The sequence below is a fragment of the Rhinolophus sinicus genome, chromosome 14, assembly GCF_057876585.1.
Source record: "Rhinolophus sinicus isolate RSI-liver-muscle chromosome 14, RSI-T2T, whole genome shotgun sequence".
In the NCBI taxonomy this organism is placed as follows: domain Eukaryota; kingdom Metazoa; phylum Chordata; class Mammalia; order Chiroptera; family Rhinolophidae; genus Rhinolophus; species Rhinolophus sinicus.
In genome coordinates, this window is record NC_142514.1 from 88,208,014 (window position 1) to 88,229,623 (window position 21,610).

At 36.8% G+C, this 21,610-nt stretch overlaps 1 protein-coding gene across 2 annotated transcripts in view; it reads left to right on the plus strand.

Moving 5' to 3' along the window:
* SSR1 (signal sequence receptor subunit 1) overlaps positions 1-21,610 on the plus strand; it is a 39,470-nt gene that overhangs the window by 11,356 nt on the left and 6,504 nt on the right. The window contains exons 6-8 of one of the 2 annotated variants that reach the window (XM_019745398.3): positions 191-269; positions 1,777-1,870; positions 12,573-12,636. In XM_019745398.3, coding sequence (XP_019600957.1) covers positions 191-269; positions 1,777-1,870; positions 12,573-12,636 — 237 coding nt within the window. Of the gene's footprint in view, positions 1-190; positions 270-1,776; positions 1,871-12,572; positions 14,886-21,610 lie in introns of those variants that run through there. The other variant, XM_019745399.3, reaches the window with a different exon arrangement.

The window sequence follows — 21,610 nt, forward strand, 5'->3', positions numbered from 1 at the left end:
ACCTGGATCTATGTTGAATTTAAAATATTTTATCCCTTTTCCCAAGTTATTTGGAAAGCTTATAGCATGGTAGCATTATAGACGTAATTAACTATCGTGTTTCTTATAAGTTAAGACAGAATTATAGTTTTAATTAGCTGTGATGCTTCCTGTGAATTAAGACTCTTTATATTTTCTCCTTTTATGTCAGAATCTTTATGTATATGTTCCTTGCTGGTCTTGGGCTCTTGGTGGTTGTTGGCCTTCATCAACTCCTAGAATCTAGAAAGGTAATTACAGACGAACAACTTTTATAGACATACTTTGGAAGTCGTTACAGCACTAAATTAAATACGGTCCAGTTACCTGTGGCTTCTTGGCTTCACTGTGGGTTTGTACATTTACAGGTTTGTTATACTGCTTAAAAATAAAATCCGAAGGTGAAACTTTGGATATGTGACTTGGGATTTGTTTAGACTTTTCTACCCATATGCGATTAGTGTCCTTATGCACACTCTCCAGAGTGAGCTATACTTTCTTATTGTTATTGTAACTCTAAAGTATGCTAGACTGTATTCCTTAAACTCAGACATCGTTTTTCTGCTTACTGTACTTTTTCATGGACATGTTATTTCATCTGTAAACACTGCACCTTTTATATTTGCTTTAATATTTAACTGTAGGGATAATTCCTAATCAGCAATTGAGTCTTTTCACTTGAAAAAGAATAAATGTGTCTGTATTTGTTCTAATAGTTTAACTTTTGTTTTCTTGTTAGGGTAGTAAAGTGGCAACACTAAAGCACCTGCTATAATCATGGTTTCTCTGTCTGGACATAATAGCTAATTCCACCACTGTCCTCATCTCACTCCTCCCCGACCGTGCAAAACAAAACAACCCATACTGTTATTCTAAATGGGAAAGTATAACATGATTTGTGTTAACTATATTAATATCCACTATACCCTCATATTAAAACTAGCAGTTAGTGTTATTAATAAGCACTTGCTCTTTAAAAGAGAATATTCAGTGCTTAAGTGTTAATTTCCATTACTTTCTTTGCCTCATTTTCCTAATAGTCAACATTGTTGCTATGTTAGGTATAATGGTACCTCCAACATTTTTCCATTTGAAGGAAGCCATTTCTTAAATTAGCTGAGGTTACTTTTCTGTGTATTCAAAATTGAATTTTTGGACTGTATAATTAATACCCTCCTATGTTTTTATTTGTTTGTTTGTTTGTTTTAAGCACAGGACTAAAGAATGGAATTACTTTCTTTATAGCTGTTTTTGCCGAAAATACTCCAGAACAGAGTTTTAGGTTGTTGGCTTAAATGAGATTTTATGTTTTTGTTTTATGCCAACTGTTTAAGTATATTTAGCTAACAATACAGGTATCTGCCTGCATGCAACATTTCAGTAATTATCCTGAATTTTGTTGAATGTAGAAATAAGTTCTTTAAGATTTGATTCCCAAAGGGAAAGAAAAACATCGTTCAAGGTTCTTACTTGGTCCACCACTTGTGTAACGACATGAAACTATAGCACAGGAAAATGCCTTTAAAGGCTGAAAAGAAATAATTGTCGTGAAGATTTATTTTTTATTCTTTATCATTGGTGCTAGACATGATATCACCCCTCTGATTAATAAAAATTTGAGTTAGGAGTATGTTTTAAAAATAGAAGAGAACATGTAAGTTTATTAAAATATTTAAGTAGCTTGATAGGTCTGTTTTTAAAATCATAGTAAACAATATAATGAAACTCCTTTAAAGTAATGTTTTTATGTTCTCTTAGCGCAAGAGACCCATACAGAAAGTAGAGATGGGTACATCAAGTCAGAATGATGTTGACATGAGTTGGATTCCTCAGGAAACTTTGAATCAGATCAGTAAGTACTCTTATTAACTTGGCTGTGAACTTTTTCTCTTAAATGGAAATTAAATATTTTAGCTTTAGCAAAAGTGCTTGGTCAGTGCCATTTAACACTCATCTTTTTCATTATTTGTAAAGAACCTAATGTGATATGATTGAGTGCTTTAGAATTTTATTGTGTGTAATATTTTTATACTTTAATTTAGAAATGCTTCCAAATCTGTAGTTTATATGCAAATGTGTGAGTTCTCTATATTCCTAATCTTTTCCCTGTCTCTCTTCTTTCCTGTTGCTTCAGTGCAGAGTAGAAGAGGTGAGGCGATTAATTTTTTAATGGTATTTGCTGTGTATTGGGGGCTCTTGTGTAGCACATGAATATTTTAGAGTAAGTTTAATGAATAATGAAACAGTTTTCTAGCACTATATTTGTTGGGAGAACTATCCACTATAGTTTGAAAGAATAAATCTAAAGTACTGCCTGATAGTTTACTTAACAGATATATTTCAGTATTGCACATACAATTAGTTAAAATATTTACCTTTGTAAGAGAATGCAGAATTTTTCTCCAATTGTAAATGGACTTTTAAAAAACATTTATTATAAAAGCGATAAGACCTCATTGTAAAAATATTAATAGTACAGAAGTGAAAAGTTACTATGACCTCCTAGATCCACTAATCCCATTTTCCATAAATAATTGGAATTTTTGTGTTAGTCTCAGTATTTTTCTATACATATATTAACATATATGTTTCTGTACATATGTCAGCATACATTGTTTCTGTGTGTTTTACACAGATGGCATCATTTTGCACAGTGTTCTACCACCTGAGTTTTCATACCTTGGATATCTTTTTGTAATAGTTACTTATATATTTACCGCGTTCTTTTTAATAACTAGATACTATTCTTTTATATAAATGTGTCGTGATAGATTAAGCCTATTCCGTATTACTGTATTGAAGAATGTTTGTTATTTCCAGTTTTTCACTCTTACAATTAAATCTGTAATGAGGAAGCTTGTCATATAGCCAATAAGAGGTGGAGCCAGGACTTAAATAAGTTCGTGCTACCTAAAGTAGTAGTACAAAGGTGAGTGAGGTATAATTATCAAATAGTACTAAGTGCTCATATGTAATCATTTATTTTTTTAAAATGGAATGAAGGTTCTTATATTTAAATTTACGGGATTTTTAAAAATTGAGATATGATTGACATATAGCATGATATTAGTTTCAGGTGTACAGCATAATGGTTCAATATTTGTATATGTTGCATTTTAAAAATTGAGATATAATTGACATATAGCATGATATTAGTTTCAGGTGTACAGCATAATGGTTCAATATTTGTATATGTTGCAAAATGATCACCACAATAAATCTAGTTAACATCTATCACCACACATAGTTACTTTTTTTTTTCTACTCTCTTAGCAACTTTCAAATATACAATACAGTATTGCATCCCCATGACTGACTTATTTTATAACTGGAAGTTTTTACCTCTTAACCCCCTTCACCCATTTCACCCACTCCCCACATGGGATTATTTCTTAAGAGTAAAATGTCTAGTTCCAAGATGATGTATATTTTAATGTTATGGAAAGTATCCCATTTTTCTCCCAAAAGACAGGGCCAGTTTATGTTCTCATTAATGTACAATACTGCCTGTTTTTCCTCCACTTTCATTTATTCTCAAGTATTATCAAATGTTTTAATCTGTTTGTATGATACAAAATTGTGTCTCTTTTTCATTACAATTAAGAATGAGGTTTGGCTTCTTTACACGTATTTATTGGCCACTTAGTATTTCTTTTCCTGAGAATTGGCTTGGGTTCAAGTTCTTTCTGGGTTTACAGATTGAATTGTTTCCTTATTATTTTCAGTGAGCTCTATTGAAACATAATTACAGTGTGGTAGGTGCTTTATTAAAAGTGGGTACAAAGTAGAGGGTGACCAGTTAGCTCAGTTGGTTAGAGCGTGGGGCTAATAACACCAAGGTTGCCGGTTCGATCCCCACATGGGCCTCTGTGAGCTGCGCCCTCCCTAAAAAAAAAAATTAAAAAAAAAAAAAGTGGGTACAAAGTAATAAGAGCATAAGAAGCACCCCTCCTCTAGGAGAGTAGGAAATCCTTCACAGAAGGGCTTGACATTTGACCAGAGTCTTGAAAAGTTGGGTGAGGAGTCTTCAAGGTTTTATGTGCTATGCTTAAGGACTTTTGACTTTCCGTCTAGGTACAAGGCAGCCATCAGATACTTTAAAGCAGAGAAATAATACATTTATGTTTTAGAAGAAATCACGATTATTTTGTGGGGAATGGCTAGCAAGCAGGAGCTATGGCAAGATGATTTAAAAAAAAAAACAGAGAAGACAGTAGGGCCTAAACTAAGGCAGTAGTGATGAGAGTAAAAGGGAGTAGAAAGATGTTTCAGAAGTGGAACAGTGTGGGCTTTTGGAGACTTGGGTGTTGTAGGGAGGAGTGACAGAGTTCTCTGAGCTTGGCTGCTGGGTGGAAGACGAGCCTATTAATGTGGGGAATCAGGGAGAGGAGTGAGAGTGTATGCGGGAGAGGTGAGGTGGGATTGGATCTGCTGAATGTGAGGAGCCTGTGGAACTCCCAGATAGGAAGCATTTGGAAGCTGTGTTTAGAACACAAGTGGGGCAGATGGGACATACAGCATGGGTGGTAGCTGAAGTTATGGGAGTGAATCTTCTGTAAGGACAAATCTCCCATGTCATCCTGACTTCAGTGCAGCAAAAAATAGAATTGGGTTGAAATGTAGACCATAACCTCTTTACAATGCATCAAAATTATGAAGCCTGTGGTATCTTGAAATACATGATTTCTTCAAATACAATTATATTTTAAATGTCTTACACAAAGTTAGCTGAAACTACATTTGAAAAGCATTAAACAATTATAATTAATTAAAGTCACTGTAACAGCTATGGAGTCAACCTCTTCAAAAGAATTTTTACACGACAAATAGATTGGGAGGTTGGTTTTATACTATCTTTCTCCCTGCCATTGTTATTGTTATTCATGAACTTAAATGCTGCAACTTGTTACATTTATAGAGCAAAATTCAAATCATGTACAATTGTTTTCATTCGACAAGTACAAAGTATCTACTGTCATAATTCTCTACTAGGTTGAGTGGTATGTTAAAAAGAAGTTAAGAAAGTTGCTATTTTCAAGAATTTACATTTCTACTTGAGGAAAATAATGCACATACATGAAATATTTGAATGATCATATAGTATGTGATTATGTGCTAGATTGAATAATATGGACAACTTACACGTTAGGAAAAGGGACCATATTAGAGTCAGGGGAGGTCTTGTTGAAGGATAGAATTTAACTTATGTTAGGTGCCTTCTTGTACTCTGCTGCAAGGTCAGCTGCTGTATTCCGTTGGTGAGAAATTGCTCCTAAGAAAAAGTAGCTTGCCATGATTCACAACTACATTTGCCTCATTCTAAAGCCCATGCATTTTCCCAATGAGACTTAATACTCAAAGATGGGTACAATTACAGTCACTAAATACGTTAACAGCACTTCCTTTTCTTGCTCAAAATCTGATTGTCTAGCCTGAGAACCTCCATGTTTTGCCACCAAAGACACTTTTATTCTTCCTTTATTTTCCCATTTAAGTGAAATTCCTTGTTTTTGAGAAAACTTCATGGACAACAGAACTTCTAACCAGCATTGAGCTAATCCAATTACCCATTTAGGGCGATCAAATGTTTTATCAAATCCAAGACGGCTTCCATGCTTTGTCTTCTGCGAGCTTATCACTGAGAGGCATGTTATTTGTTGATTGTTTTGGGGAATTTGAAAATAGCCAGAAAGCACATAACACCCATAGCTACAGTCTTTTCTCAGTATTAATTAATTTTATAGCAAACCCTGGGAGCCCCAGATAGAGCCTCATCCTGTGTGAAATCAAAGGGGTCCTGGGAGCATTTCAGAAATTGGGCACAGAGGTTAAGGAGAAGGGTGTGAAAAAATAAGTATAGTTGGCAAAAACATGATTTGCTCTTTTAGAGTATAGATTTCTTTTTTCTATACAAAAGCCATCTTTCTAAATTTGCTTTTTTTGATTTGAGATACTTTAAATTATAGACACAATGACACATGTCAATGTAAGAAAGTTTCAAACCTGTAGAGAATTTTTATGAGTTTATTTGAGCCTAATTGATGATATGCCAGGAAACAAGATCTCAAATGTTCTGAAGAATGACAGTTTGCAGTTTCTTTTATACATTTGAAATTAAGGAGGGAATGTAAGGAAGTGTATGTGAAGTGGGAGAAAGCAAGGCGGGGAAATATGATTGGATTACAGGATAGTTAGTTAACAAGACTGTGCTCTCTGGAGGGTAGTTACACTTTCCAGTGGTCTGAAAAAGGCATTTCAAAGATGTATTAAGCTAGATGCACAAAACAATAGACTGGGCTTGCTTAAGGCAAAGATAAGCCTTTTACTAGGGAAGTTATAGGCCTGAGGCGGGACTACCCACCGTGACCTGCCCAGTTAGGAATTTATGATCAGATCACCCTGTGAGGTGACTTTCAGTTTGATTTATTACAGAGCTCCTTTTTTGTCTACATACACTACCTCTAAAATATTTCAGTTTTCAAAGAAATACCATTTTTCTGACAGAAACATCACATTTAAAGGTTTAGTATTTTATTAATTATATGTAACAGCCAATCCATATTGAAATTTCTTTGTTTCAAAAATATTCTTTATAACTTTTTTCCAACATAAGATGATGCATTGCATCTGGTTGTTATATCCTTTAAGACCCTTTTAATTTTCTACAGCTCAAGAGATTGGCCACTTGTCCTGTAGAAAAGGGCTTCTCTAACACTAACTGTGTACAAATTTGGAAATCTTACGACGCAGGTTTGGATTCACCAGCTTTAGAGTGGGGCCAAAGTGTTGGTGTTTCTGATAAGCTCCCAGATGACCCATTGATCACACTGAGTAATAAGGTCCTAAAAATTCCTGCCTTCCAGATTTGTCTGATTGTTTTCTCCTGGTGTCTTTTAGCTAAAATTTACTTAACCTGGAAGATAAATCTATAGGTTTGATTGAATTAAAGTTGATCTTTTTTTGGCTAATAGCATACTAATCATAGCTCATGCGCACTTCTTCCAGTACATCAAGAAACAGTATCTTATTTTCCCATCATTCGTTAGTGACGCTAAATTGAGTGCTAGCTTAGGGTGGTAGCCACATGCACTTCCCATGTGACCAGGAAAGGTGAGGTCTTTTTGCTTCTTAAAGCCTAGAAGTTACTGTGTGGTACTTTGGCGTCACACAGATGCCCAGTTCTCTAAACCATTCACCAGTTTATAATCTCTCAGGAATCAGTGTTTCAGAGGTTGTGATGATTTTCAATAAAGATTTTGATTTTTACTAACTGCCATTCTTTTGTAAAGTAGAACTTTTCCGTCATCAAGTGGGACTTTTTGATTACCCACAAACAGTTATTACTGAAAAAGCAGGATAAATGCTGTTTTTCCCTTTATTTTCCATTTTCAAAGAGTCTAAAAGCCACCCAAAATGGTAACAAATGAGTTTTTCTAATTTTCTCCTTTGTTTTTTGATTATTGTTTCTAAATTCAGATTTTCGTAGAATCAGTATGTTTTAGTTAACTATATTATTGAAGCTCAAATTGTTATAGTTTTGGCTGTTGGCTGCCATTTTGAACTGCCTCCCTTGTCCCATTTACTATCTTTGCTGACTCAGCAAAATAATCCAAATTGTCATACCTTCTCTATCTAGACATGGAGCTAGCTGTTTCTCCAAGGACCCCTGGATGACACTAGAAATGAAAATCTAGACTTTAAGGATGTCATTGATACTTGGTGACATTGTTTCTAGACCCATCTATGAACAGACCTAGAAAATGCATATTTATTCAAATCATAAAATCATTGCTATTTTCAGCTTTTAACAGTATTTTTAATTTTGTATGCTTGTTGTTTTGTTTGTTTGTTTGTTTCCCCTCTTACATTTGATTCCTTGGAGCAGTCTTAAATTTTAGCATTCTTCAGAATTACCTGGACTGCTTGTTAAGCTTGCTGAGCCTCACTCCCTAGAGTTTCCAGTTGAGTAGGTCTGGGGTGAGACCCACGAATTTACATATCTAAGTTCTCAGGTGATTTTGAGGCTGCTGCTCCATACCACACTTTGAGAACCACTGTCTTAGAACGAGGTTTTCTTAGAGTAAAGGGGTTGAGCCAAATTGCAGGTGATTTAGGAAAAACTAGCTGTTTCTTTCAAAGATAAGAACTTTGCATATTTGAGACTAGAATGGAGAAAACCAAGAGGCTTTTTTTTTAAATTGGGGAATATTGGGGCACAGTGTGTTTCTCCAGGGCCCATCACCTCCAAGTTGCTGTCCTTCAGTCTAGTTGTGGAGGGCGCAGCTCAGCTCCACGTCCAGTCGCCGTTTTCAATCTTTAGTTGCAGGGACCATACCATGTGGGAATCGAACCAGCAACCCTTTTGTCGAGAGCATGCGCTCTAACCGACAGAGTCATCCCGCAGCCCCCCCCCCCCCCGCCCCCCGCCCCCCCCCCCCCCAGGTATTTTGAAGATAGTGGAGCAGAGGGTGTGCCTGGAAGCAGAAGACTTCTCGGGCTTTAAGGAGTTACCTTTGGAGAGGGGTGGTGTGAGAAGTAGGGTATTTAAGACACCAATATTTAATTTGGCAAGAGCTTTTTCATGTCTGTGTCTCAGCATGTAAAGGAAGAAGGGGTGGTTTGAAACAATTTGAATCTATTACTAATAAGTTTTTTCCTGATATGTTTTGTATTTCAGATTAGGGTACTTCAACTTCCCTGAAGTCTTTTTAACTATAAGTGACAAGTTAGCTGATTTTAATAGACAATTATAGGATATTTGCTTAATTATTACTAGTGTTCTAAGTATACTATACATAGGAAAACCTTAATCAGAAACTATAAGAATGAAGTCTTAATTTTAAGTGATTTGACTTTCTTGTTTAACTCATGGATCCATCAGAAAACGTGCAGTTTATATCTCAATAAAAAAGTCCATCTGAAAGCTGTTAGGTTGGTGCAAAAGTAATTGCAGTTTAAAAGGTGAAAGATAATTGCAAAAACCGCAATTACTTTTGCACCAACCTAATATTTAGAACTAATCCTCTAGGTAAAATAGGGAATCAGATAGATTATGCAGTCTGAGAAAGGCAGGAGGGACTGGTTTAAGTTTCTACTAACATTTTTGCCTTTGTGTTCTGAAAAGGAATAAGTTGCAGTGAGTTACGATTTTACTATAATTGATTAGGCGTATTTCTTTAACATCTTCCCTTTAAATGGGCAGTGCAAGCAATTTTCAGACATGCCGCATTTATTTAACATCATCAAACATCATGTTTTTAAGTTTGGGTTTTTTTTTTTTGTTTTTTGTTTTTTTTTACTTAAGTGATTTCTTTTTTCATAACATTTTTTTCTACCCTCTTGAAACCTGAAATGTTTTGACCTTAAATAATTTGTTGGATTCTTCTTCTTAAGTTTTTTAGGATTTGGAGGTGGTGGCGGGAAATGGGGGAATGGGCTGAAAAGAGTCATTGTACACATCTGTTATTGTTCTGTGCTGAAATAAAATGCCGTTTACTGGGCTGTTGAGATATTTGGAGCCATTTTCCCAAAAGTTGAGTGACTCCAGGATGCTCTCTTACTCTGTTTTTCATTTGTCTGCTGCTTAACTTTGATTTCTAGACAGGCAGTTGATGAAGGGTTTTTATTTTTGTTTTTTCCCCCCATGTATTCCCATATTTAAAAACCTTCTGCAGGTGGTTGAAATTGTTGGAAGTCAGTAATCACCACTTCACATCTGCATTGTAGCAGCTGTGTTCACACAGATGGCTGTTAGAGTCTAAAGTTCTTTTGAGTCCTCAAAAATTATATTCAGCATATTTATTTTTAAAAATTATTTAAAATTGGTCCACGTAAAGGCAGAAGTTGTAGGCTAATTCATCAGAAAAATGCTTCTATGCTCAGTTTTAGGCAAGTTGAACTCCCTAAACACAACATTACTATCCTATTTAATAAAGGTCAGTTTTCATGTGATTTGTAGACTCAGTCTTAATATTTCTGAGTCATTAACTCTAAAGCAGATTTTTAAAAAGAACTTTTAGTTTCTAAATATGCTTGATAAAAATCAATTATATGTTTTTAAATATAGGTATGATATAGTGATTTTGAAAAATAAAAATTAAAATCTTTTAGGCACATTTTTTTCATGGTATTATTCATGAAATGAACCCCATACACAGGCAAAAACTTTTTTCCCAGCCCTTCACTTTTTTTAAACTGGAAAAATAATTACAGTTTGTGGTTTGTAACTTACTCCGCAAAGAGAGCGTATCTTCCAAATACGAAAAGTACTTATACAAAATAAGAAAAAGACAATGGTCAGAGAGAAGACAGCCCTTCATTTTTTAAAGAACCTTAAAGATGACTCCTTACTAAATGCAAGTAGAAGAAACTCCCCAATTTATTGTTTACTAGACCCCACTAAGACGCTAACATACGATAAAGAGAAGGTAAAAAGATAATGTTTATCTGTGTAGGATTGTTTTAGTGTTGATATATACTGTAATCCTTTATCCTCTGCTTATTCCAGGTAAATTTATGAAATTGCCAATATTATGCAAACTACATAGCTACATTTGTAGATAATTGTCTTTAATTCATAACCAATATGTTTTTTTGAACTGCATATTTAATACCTTTTACGCTATTTCTTTTAATTAAAATGTATTGGGGTGACAATAGTAAAATTACATACTAGTATTCAAGTGTACAATTCTGTAATACATCATCTATATATCACACTGTGTGTTCACCACCCAGAGTCAGTTCTCCTTCCAGCATCATATGTTTGATCCCGTTTACCCTCATCGACTACCCGTTTACCCTCTCACCCCTTACCCTCTGGTAACCACTAAATTATTGTCTGTATCTGAGTTTTTGTTTCTTCATTTGTTTGTCTTGCTCCTTTGTTGCTTTCAGTTTTATATCCCACATATGTGTGAAGTCATGGTTCTCAATTTATTTCACTTAGCATAATAATCTCAAGATCCATCCATGTTGTCGCAATGGCACTATTTCATCTTTTCTTTCTTTTTTTTGTTTTGTTTTTTGTTTTTATTGGGGAATTATTAGGAAACAGTATGTTTTTCCAGGATGTCAAGTCATTGTGTTTCAATTTAGTTGTGGAGGGTGCAGTTCAGCTCCAAGTCAAGTTGTTGTGTTCAATCTAGTGGAGGGCACAGCTCACTGGCCAATGTAGGACTTGAACCGGTGACCTTGGTGTTATGAGCACCACACTCCAATCATTGAGCCAACTGGTCACCCTATTCCATCTTTTCTTATGGCAGAATAATATTCCATTGTGTATATATACCACATCTTCTTTATCCAGTCATCGATTGAAGGACACTTTGGTTGTTTCCATGTCTTGGCCACTGTACATAAAGCTGCAATGAACATTGGAGCACCTATATTTTTACAGTTAAATGTTTTCAGATTTTTTTGGTAGATACCCAGGAAAGGTATTCCTGGGTCATATGGTAATTCTATTCTTAATTTTTTGAGGAACCTCCACACTGCCTTCCATAGCAGCTGCACTGATCTGCATTCCTGTCAACATGTATGAGGGTTCCTTTTTCTCCACAGCCTCTCCAACACTTATTTGTCTTGATGATGATAGCCATTCTGACTGGTGTGAGGTGATACCTCTTTGTGGCTTTTACTTGCATTTCTCTGATTATTAGTGATGTTGAGCATCTTTTCATATGTCTGTTGGCCATGTGTACTGTGTTTCCCCGAAAATGACACCTAGCTGGACCATCAGCTCTAATGTGTCTTTTGGAGCAAAAATTAGTATAAGACCAGATCTTATCTAATATAATATAATCTAATATACCAGGTCTTATATAATACAAGACCAGGTATAATATAATATAGTACAATATAACATAATACTGGGTCTTATATTAATTTTTGCTTCAAAAGATGCATTAGAGCCGATGGTCCGGCTAGGTCTTATTTTCAGGGAAACACGGTATGTCCTCTTTGGAGAAATTCTATTCAGGTCCTCCGCCCATTTTTTAATTGGATTGTTTGGTTTCTTTTGTTGTTGAGTTGTGTGAGTTCCTTATATATTCTAGATATTAGCACCTTATTGGAGGCATTGTTTGCAAATATCTTCTCTCATTTGGTTGGTTGCCTCTTTGTTGATGGTTTCTTTTGCTGTGCAGAAGCTTTTTAATTTGATGTAGTCCCATTCATTTATTTTAGCTTTTACTTCCCTTGGTTTTACACTATTTCTAAAGTGTTTATTTATGCAGGTACAGACATGGTAAATTGTAGAATTCAAGAAGATTTTGGGGGGATGGCTTCAACATTACAATAATCAAGATTAGATCTTTTCCCACCCTAATTGCAAAATTTCATTTTAATTGAGGTACCTCTTGAAGGATTATTTTAAAGATTAGTTAAAATACCTAAACTAGGAGAGAGGCATGTACTATTACATGATATTCTTGCATGTGTGTTCATTTTTTTAACTTAATTGTAAAGTTGAAGGGAAATGCTTTTTTAAATGTTTTTTGAATCCAATATACTTAAAATAGTCAGGCAAGTTAAAACTTTCTCTTTTCTTCCAGATAAAGCTTCACCAAGAAGGTTGCCCAGGAAACGGGCACAGAAGAGATCCGTGGGATCTGATGAGTAAATGTTCCTTTGTGCAACAATTCAGTCTTTACTTAACCTGCCCTAATGTTTTTCGGCCTGATGGGAATTAGTGCAGAGAAGCCATATCACCATAGAAGGCAACTACTACTTATGTGTGGACTGAGCAAGCAGAGTCTATGGCGATAATATTGCTGAAAATGCACTGCATTCATTTTTCTAAAGTAACAAATTTGGGTTTTTTTTAAACCATTAAAATCTATGTGTGTGCGTGTGTATGTATGTGAGCAGTTGGTCTTACCAGAATCATTGTTGAACTGACTGAAGGATACCTTTAGAATACTAAATATAATGCTCTTGTCTCTTGTTTTTTGGTATTTTCTCCCCCAAATCAATATTTGCCCAATATGATTATAGATGTCCTGCCTTAGACTGTTTTAAGAAAACAATTTGCTTTTCTTTTTCCTTAGAATAGCTCAAATGCCAGTTGATGGCACAAATTAGCATTTTGTTATCGTTGCTGGTTTACAACTAGTATTCTAAAGGCACAGCAGGAGTAGCTGCTTTTTAGCAATACAACTGTTTTGGTATTTTGCTGCTGTTTACTATGAGACGCACCTTCAGAAAACTTCCCTAATGAGTTCAAGAAATTTGGGATCTCTAGCAACAAAATTGTGAACCATGAAAATTCTGCTGATTTTAATATATAAAATCAACCTCAGTCTCTTTTTTTATCAAAAAGAAAATGGTATGTTTGTGGAAACTGAGTTGTTGTGTTGTCCATTGTTGTTTTGTTTCTGATCCAAGGGATAACTTTGGAATGATTTTAGACCTACTTAGTTTTTAGTTTTGTTTTTTAAGAGATCATTTTTCTCTCCTTAATAGAAACATTGTGCTTAAGAAAAGTTGCCTTGGTCTACAGACTAAGCAAGAGATCAATTTATAGGGGCAGAGATATATTCCAACTAATTCTAATTTGTTTAAAAAACATTAGTTGGGTATTTTTAAAATGGCTAACTAATTGTTTTTATCTAATCTTTTGGGGATTTTGGTTGTTGATATAACCTTTTTTTAGTTAATCTGAAGAATTCCAGAACTAAGCACTTAAGATCTAAGAATCAAAATGAAATTAGACTTCATAAAATCCTCTTAGAGAGTTACTCTTGCCCTATGTAGTAAATTAAGTTTGGCGTTATCGTCAGACTGGATAGAGGGTAAAATATAAATAGTATGAACAAATAAGAGGCATTTCCCTCTGTCTTTAAGCCATATTTTCCCACCTATGTTTTGTAAGGAAATGGTAAATGAAATTTTAGTGGCTCCTTAATTCCTGATTGTCTTCATTATAATGAACCGACCCATCTCCATTATAATTCCCACCTCCACCCATGCCTACACAAAAACAACGAAACAAAATACAAAAAAAATCCAAGCTGTTAAGTATTTAAACGTCTGAGCCAAAGCCAAGGATAATAAAATAAAAGTTACTGTACAGTTATTAATCGCATTGCAAGTAGGAGCAAAGGGTGTCAGATTACCTGTGTTGACGTTGCTGAATTATAAACTTTCTATACCTGTAATATACAGTGTTTGAGTTTTTCATTGGGCTGTATGATCCGTAGTTTATTTTGAAAAGGCTCTATGAGCTCTAAGAAACTGCATGGTTTTTTGTTTAATGTAACATAGGAGACCCTCCAGCTTCTCAAGGAATATGTTCAGAACATTATTGTGAATGTCCAAGTTTGTGAAACTACTAGAACATAATGCAGTGAGGTGTAATTACACAATTTAAATGACCTCTGGAGAGTTCTGTTGAATACCTGGTGATACTGAGGCAGTGGCAAAGCCACACTGAGTTACAGGTGACGGCCCTTCTGACTCCTAAGTAATTTGCCTTACATACTAGCCCTTCCACTTCCGAGGTTCAAATCAGTGCCTCTGAAATTCTCATGTTTTATTTTTTTAGCATAGATTGGGAACACTTGAAAACTCAGATGCCAGGGGTCTTCTCTAGTATGTGTTTAGCAGAAACTAACTCCATACTAAATGGAATTCAATTCCACACATGGTTTGTTCAAGCACACTTAATAAGTAGCCTATTTTTTAAATGTAAATATTTGGATGAAGTTTTTGTTTGTTTTGATATATCCATTTGCTACGTACGTCAACTATGGTTTCAGAATTTACCTTTTGAACAACTTGATTTGAGAATCTGTAAAATGAACTAAGAATCTTGTATATCGATTCAGATGTGTGAGAATAATGTGTTCATAAAGCATGGATCTTGCTTTGGTTGTATAGCTTCATCATTCATTTCATGGTCTTGCATACATAGTAAGTGACTTTTACGACTTCCTGCCCTCTAAAGTGTTGGAGGGGGAAAGAGAAGTGGGACCTCCAAAGTAAAAGCTTGAGGAAAACAAATCAGAAGGAAAGGAGCCTTGACTTGATTTTAGTGAAGTTTTTAATTTTAAATAAGCTTCAGAAAATAGTGACTTTGATAGGAAAGGGCAAATTTAGATCTTAAAAAAAAATCCAAAATATTAAAAAGCTGCTGCCTTGAAGGTGTGTTTGCAGTGCATCAGCCAGAAGTGTATTTTGGAGTAGATGGGGGTAATGTGACAGTGAAACCTTTATTTAATGACTTGCGTTGTTTTGGCGCTACAGCAGTAGGTACATGTGATAATAGGCAAGGCTCTTACAGAGCATTCGTCTTTTGTGGCACAGTGATACCTACACCCTTGGTATGAAGGAAAATTTACTTGATTAATGCATTTAAATAATAATGTAATTTTTTTTTTTTTTTACCATGAACTCAGCAATACACATCTCTCATCAAGACTTTGATAGGTGGCACCCTTGATTTTTCAGCTTTAATTTTAGTCCAAACTTAGATGTTAGCTTACATTTCAAAACATTTCCAGGCACACTTGAAGTAATTTACTACAGTTTGGGACAGCATCATTTATAGCTATAAAGTTAATGAATTTGTTCTAATTTTATTAAATCATTTTTTTAACTTATCTCCAGCTTAGTGAAGAACAAGCTGACATACAAACAAGACCCTTGTTACTGGTGTAGTGGAATGTTAGGTTTAAGCTGATCCTTTTGTAAGAACACCCTCTGGCGTTTTTAGAGGACATTAGGAGGGAAGAACAAAACTTAGACTTACAGATATCTAAATAATTGTTTTTTTGGGACTCTTACGAACTGTACTAATTAGTATTTGCATGATTTTTATCCTTTTTCATTAACACAAAAGCTTGAACTTTTACAGTAATTATGTAATTTGAAGCTCTGGAGTTTTTCTAGATTTGGGGATTATTTAGGAATATGGCAGTACGGTTTGGGTACCATTTAGCTGCCTTTTTTCCCCTCAGGCCGTAGGAGAGGAACTCATTTATAAAACATCATCAGCCCGCACTGTGTTGTGCTGGGACTTTTCATTCATCATCTCAGAAGCCATGACACCCCACTGAAGGAAGGTGGTACTGTTCTCATTTCATAGATATAAAAAGCAAAGCCTCCTGAGTTCAAGAACCCTGCACAAGGTCGTACATTGAATATGGATTCCGAGCTGTCTTATTCTAAAACTCGCACGTTCTTTTTCTTGCACTATGTTTAAGATAGAAATGTTGTAAAAACCAAGCATTTGGGCAGCTTACAAACACTTAGTTTTCCAGAATCCAGCAATCTGTTCAAATAACCTCCATACTGAATATGTATAATACACACACACACACTTGCTGTACTGTACAGTACTGCAAACATGCCACTCAATTCCAGAACACTAAAACCCCAGAGTTCTGAGCTATTATAAATCAATTTATGTGTTGTTTGTGTGGTATGGTTACTATATAATTGTTTGAAATTTGACACTTCGTTTTTTATAGAATACAGTTATCCACAATGCCCTATTTAAGATCTCTAGCAATGACACACCTCTTTAGATGTCCCCCTGATTAACAAAATCATTGTCTTTGAAAACATTTTCTTTAAAATAGATTCCTAATTTGGGCTTTCAAATTATAAAAGGTTGAAAAATGCACCTTCTTGGTAGAGATGAGAGTGAAGTACCTGTTCTGGGTTATACAGCCGGATAGTGATAGAACTGGGATTATGTTCGGCTTCTGTCTTCTTTCTGTTCAAATAAGGCTTTCTTTTACTCTGGCACCATGGAGCGTTAAAAAGAAAATCTATCACCTAGAAAATCTTATCACCTAAGGACAGCTCTTATTTAAAGTCCATAAATCACAGCCAAAGATGATATGACTAGGGCTTTTTTGTTCCCCTGCTGTCCTTTACGTAGCAGTACATATGACAATCTGTCATCCTGTTGACCTGCCTATCTCCTGCTGGACTGTGAGCTCTGTATCTTGTTTGACTTTTATTCTCAGCTTCTAGTTCGCAATTATCAGTGGAAACCTATCACAAGTGTTTAAATAAAGAAGAAAATGTGGGCCAGTGTTTGTTTAGGATTGTGTTCAGAAATATTCCCAGGAATGGCCTGTTTCATTGGCAGCTCTGTGAGGTTAAACAAAGGTGGCATGCTTGGGGATGCTTGGGGATTAGGACGTGTAGTCAGCCCTGGTCTCAGACCATCAGTGACCTTCCGAAGGCAGCTCACCTCTGGAGTCGTCGTGTTTGCTTTTTAAATTGAGAAATACTTGAGGTGTCAGTCCCAAATTGTCTGATTCTGTTACCTGCATACCTTTACGTAGTACAGTGTTATTAAGTGATTCTTCCTTAATTATAGTTTACTGAGCAAAAGAAACGAACTAGGGTGTAGAATGGATTCGTGTCAGGCTGCCTGAGTTCAAATCCGAGCTCCTTCCACTTAGTTGGAGGCAAGATACAAGCCCACGCTGGGCTTCAAACACTGGTACATAGGAAGCCATGTAAGTGACTGCTGCTGCTGTCGTCACAATACCTGTGCGGCATGTGAGGGGGGAGTGAATATGGCACTTTTTGGACTTGGATGTGCAGTGACAGTTACATTCTACTGAACAGAAAAGTGAAACAGTATTTTTTAACTAAAGAGCGGAAGTATTTAGGTGAACCTGGAACGTGGGTCACTCTGGACTTAATGACCAAGAGGGATAGGGCTTCCAGGGGGAGTGTTTGTTGTCGTCACAAATCTGTCAGGGCCTGAACAGCCACTCAAGAATTATCCTCAGAGCACTGGGAGAGACGACGTGTTCTCCAGAGCTGCCATTGCTATTCAGAAACAGTTTCGAATTTCTTTCGGCTTCAGACTGTGAGCCACCCAAAGAGAAGCAGTCGTATTCTCAGAAATCCATTTATTTGTCTGATCACCTGTCCTATCGACATTTGTCGAAATAGGTGCTCACGCTCTAAAGGCTTTTAGAAAGCAGTGCGAGAAATACGTTAGTCAAGAATTGATTGAGCAGATGTGTGTCCCGCATTCACTCTGTGCTCTTCCACGTACACTGGCATGTAACCCTCACAGCTACCCTAGACGGCCCCGCCATCTGCGGTGAAACAGCCTTGAGGAGACCAGAGGCCGCTTTGGGCCGAGGGTCTGTCCAGCTTTGTTGGGAATACTTCGTCAGGGAGCACATTCACGTTAACGCACAAAATAGACACACCTTTTAGGACTTGCTTGATCACTTTCCCTGAGCGAGGCGTCTGTCACTGCCCACAGTCAAGCCACGTTTAGAAATACTCTCATCAGCGGCTCTCCTGAAGGGGTCCGTTGCCGTCATTCTCGGTGGTCCTCAGTACAGGTGGGAACAGGACTTCTCTCCCCTTGAACTCTGCTGGGCTTATTTAGTTGCACACATTTTAAGGTCTTGCATGTAATGTCTCCTGTTCGTAATCGAGTTACCTTTTCAGGGCTAAAAGTGCTGTCCCATGTTTTCTGAATTTGCCCCACCAGATGATGGCAGTGTCTCCACTAAGTGGGAAGTAAGCTGTACAGCGGGCGAATGTGCTCGTCCCCATGCTGTCTGCGCACAGTGGAGGGACGACCACTCAAAGGCGCATGCGAATGTTTTCGCTTGACTGGAACTTGGTTGAATTCCACCTGGATAACACATCTGGTTTATATGAAGCCACTGCCTAGAATTACTCTCATTCTGGTCACTACGATGGCTTCTCACATGTGGCTGACGGCCCGGTAGGTCTGGTTTCCAGAGGTCTTGTACATGTGCTGCCGCAGTCGTGTCTGGACAGTGGAGACCTCACTGTACCCTCACAGCTGTTACTGACGTACTCCTTGTCACCAGGTCCTGTCTAACATGCTTGAGAGATTTTATCGCCAGACGTGCACCTCCTGTCCCATCGCCCTCTCCACCTCTGGCTTCTTTCCTCTTATGTCCACCTATATGAAAACCTTTCTGTCTTGAGTCTTTTGCATGATTCCCTTGGCCCCTCTAGCTGCGTTTCTGTTTTTGGTTTTGTTTTTTCCCTTTTGTCAGAATATCTCCTAAGCTGTTGGCTTCCTGTTCTTCACCAGGCTTTCAATCTTGTAAGTTTCCTTCAATTTAGCGCCTCCTCCCTCTGAAACCTGTTCTCTTCAGGGTCTCATGGCTCCCTGCTTGCCAACCTTCTTCAGTCTCCATTCTCCAGCCCTGACTTATGCATGTAACCTATTGAGCACCAGCCCCCCAGGTTCCCCATGGCCTCTGTGACCTGCTCTGATCTCCTTTTCCTGTTTCATTGAGTTACCCCAACCTCAGGCTCATTGTCTCTCTGTCTGGCCTTGGGAGAGTTCTTGTGGCAGTTGTTATTTATGGCTTCATCTGTTACTATATTTATTACCTACCTCAGTCCTAATTTCCTAGACCTAAATAATTTTCTTAGTGCCATTCTGTGATTAGTTTTCACTTAATTTTTTTATTGTGACCGCAGACCAACAAATCACAGCTGTTTGTTTCCCCCCATAAACTCCCCCCATGTTGTCGTTCTTCAGTAAGTGACTCTCCCTTTTACCCAACGTTAAATCTTACACCCAAATGTGGTGACTTACACAGAAGGATTTCATAAATTCCTAACTGATTTTAGCTCTGCGATGAATTAAATTCGATTTCAGTTCTCTTTTCTCCACTTCAAAATCTAACAATTTAAGAACTTAAAGAAATCTGAATTCATTCAGTATAGGCAAAATACCTCTGGTTAAAAATATATCTATATTTCCTAATTCACTGCAGGAGGTCTCGGGTTTGCTGTTTTAATTCTAGCGCTTGCACACTCGAAATGTGGTTATTTATCAGGTTATTTATGATAAAACTTTCATAATCAGGTTATTTATGATAAAACTTTCTTCTGAAGTGTGAGGTTTTAACTGTTGACTGAGAATGTCATCTGGCTATATTTTAGGACTTTCTATTTAATGAAAATGAGAGTAGTGAATCCATAAAACTTGTGCAGCTTTGAGAAATGTTCCTGTTCTGTAAGTATCTAGAAATAACAGTTTTTCCAGTTTTGTAAACCCCAAAGCACCTTTTTTTCTTGGTTGCTTCCATCAGTCTGACCTATCACTAAAACTGGTCTGTTGTCCTGTCAAATGTATCTTTTTTAATTTACATATTCCTTAATTAAAGGTGACCTTCAAAGTATTTGTGTGCAATGTGAAATGTTTCCTAAAGTGCAAATGCATATTACTGCTAGGTCTTAAAGATGAGAAGCACAAAGTGTATCTAACATATTAAGCAAAATAAAAGAAAAATAACAAAAACTACAACATTGATCTTAATTTTCCCCTGGAATTTGTAAAAAGCTTCACACATTTTCTGCATGTAAAATTTAGACATTTTAAATAACAAAGTCTTGTTTTATGATAAAGACGATTTAAGATAAGTATTGTATGTACTCTTCGGCTGTCAGCTCGTTGACTTTCAGATGATGGTCCTAGGAACCCCCACACCCGCCCCACACGCGTATTGAGAGTTTAGGTTCCCAGTAATTGTGGAGACAGCATCGTCTGACCACTTAAACATTGTTAAGCAAGCAGAGCTGGGCCTTTGATTTAACTTCCTCGTCTGTATATCAGTGAGTCAGTAGTACCTAGACTTTCCAAGATTGTATTGTAAGTGGTAGAACTGAATTATGCGTTCTTCATAGAAAATGTAACTTTTGATTAGAGGCTGTGCAAACTGGAGATTTAGTCTTTGTAACTAATTAATGTTTTCAGTAGTTTCTGCTGAAAGGAAAAAAAATCATTTAATTATGACAGTAAGAACCAGCATTTAAATTTCTTTTCTACACTATTTGAAATGTTCAGTATTAAATAAATTTCAGATTCATCTAAAATCTATCTGAAAAAAAATACATACAAAATGATAAAGCAGCTCTTGTGGTAAGGTAGTGGCTTTTTTTTTTTTTTAATGTTTGTAACGGGCATATATTTTATAACAGAAGAAATAAATGTAAATGTTAAGTTTACCTGAGCCTCTTCTGATAAGTATGATAATCACAGTGGTGTGGGCAGCTTCTCTGTAGCCCAAAAAGAAAATGAGCCCATTTTTAAAACTTGAGTGTATTGTCACTTGACATAGTCTAAGAAAGTCAAGACAGATTATTATTGATGGAAGATACTTGAAATTAGTTTTCTTTTAAAGGAACCCAAGCTTCCCGTCTGTTATTTTAAAAAATGAATAAGTCCCCTGTATGTACAGCTGGGTTTGTGCCAGGCACTGAATGCCGCCCCTCCTGCCCCACCCTTTGCCGCCCAGGCCCTGAGCACTTAAAGGCTGATGGGGCCAGTCCTGCCTCTACCGGCTGGAACCCTCCCCTCCCTCCATTGCACTTAGATGAACACAGAGTCTCCACTATCACCCGAAGACCCTCCAGGATCTGGTCCTTGCTGTCTCTCACCCTTCCGCTTCCCTCCAGCCCCGGCCTTGGCAGTGCGTCCCTCTGCCCATGTCTCAGCCCCCACATTTGTCACCTGCTGGTCGTTAGCCTTCCCTGACCATCTCACCTCATCGAAGGCAAGCACCGCCTCATATCAATCTGTTGTCCTCCCCTCACCGTCTGGAATCACCTTGTC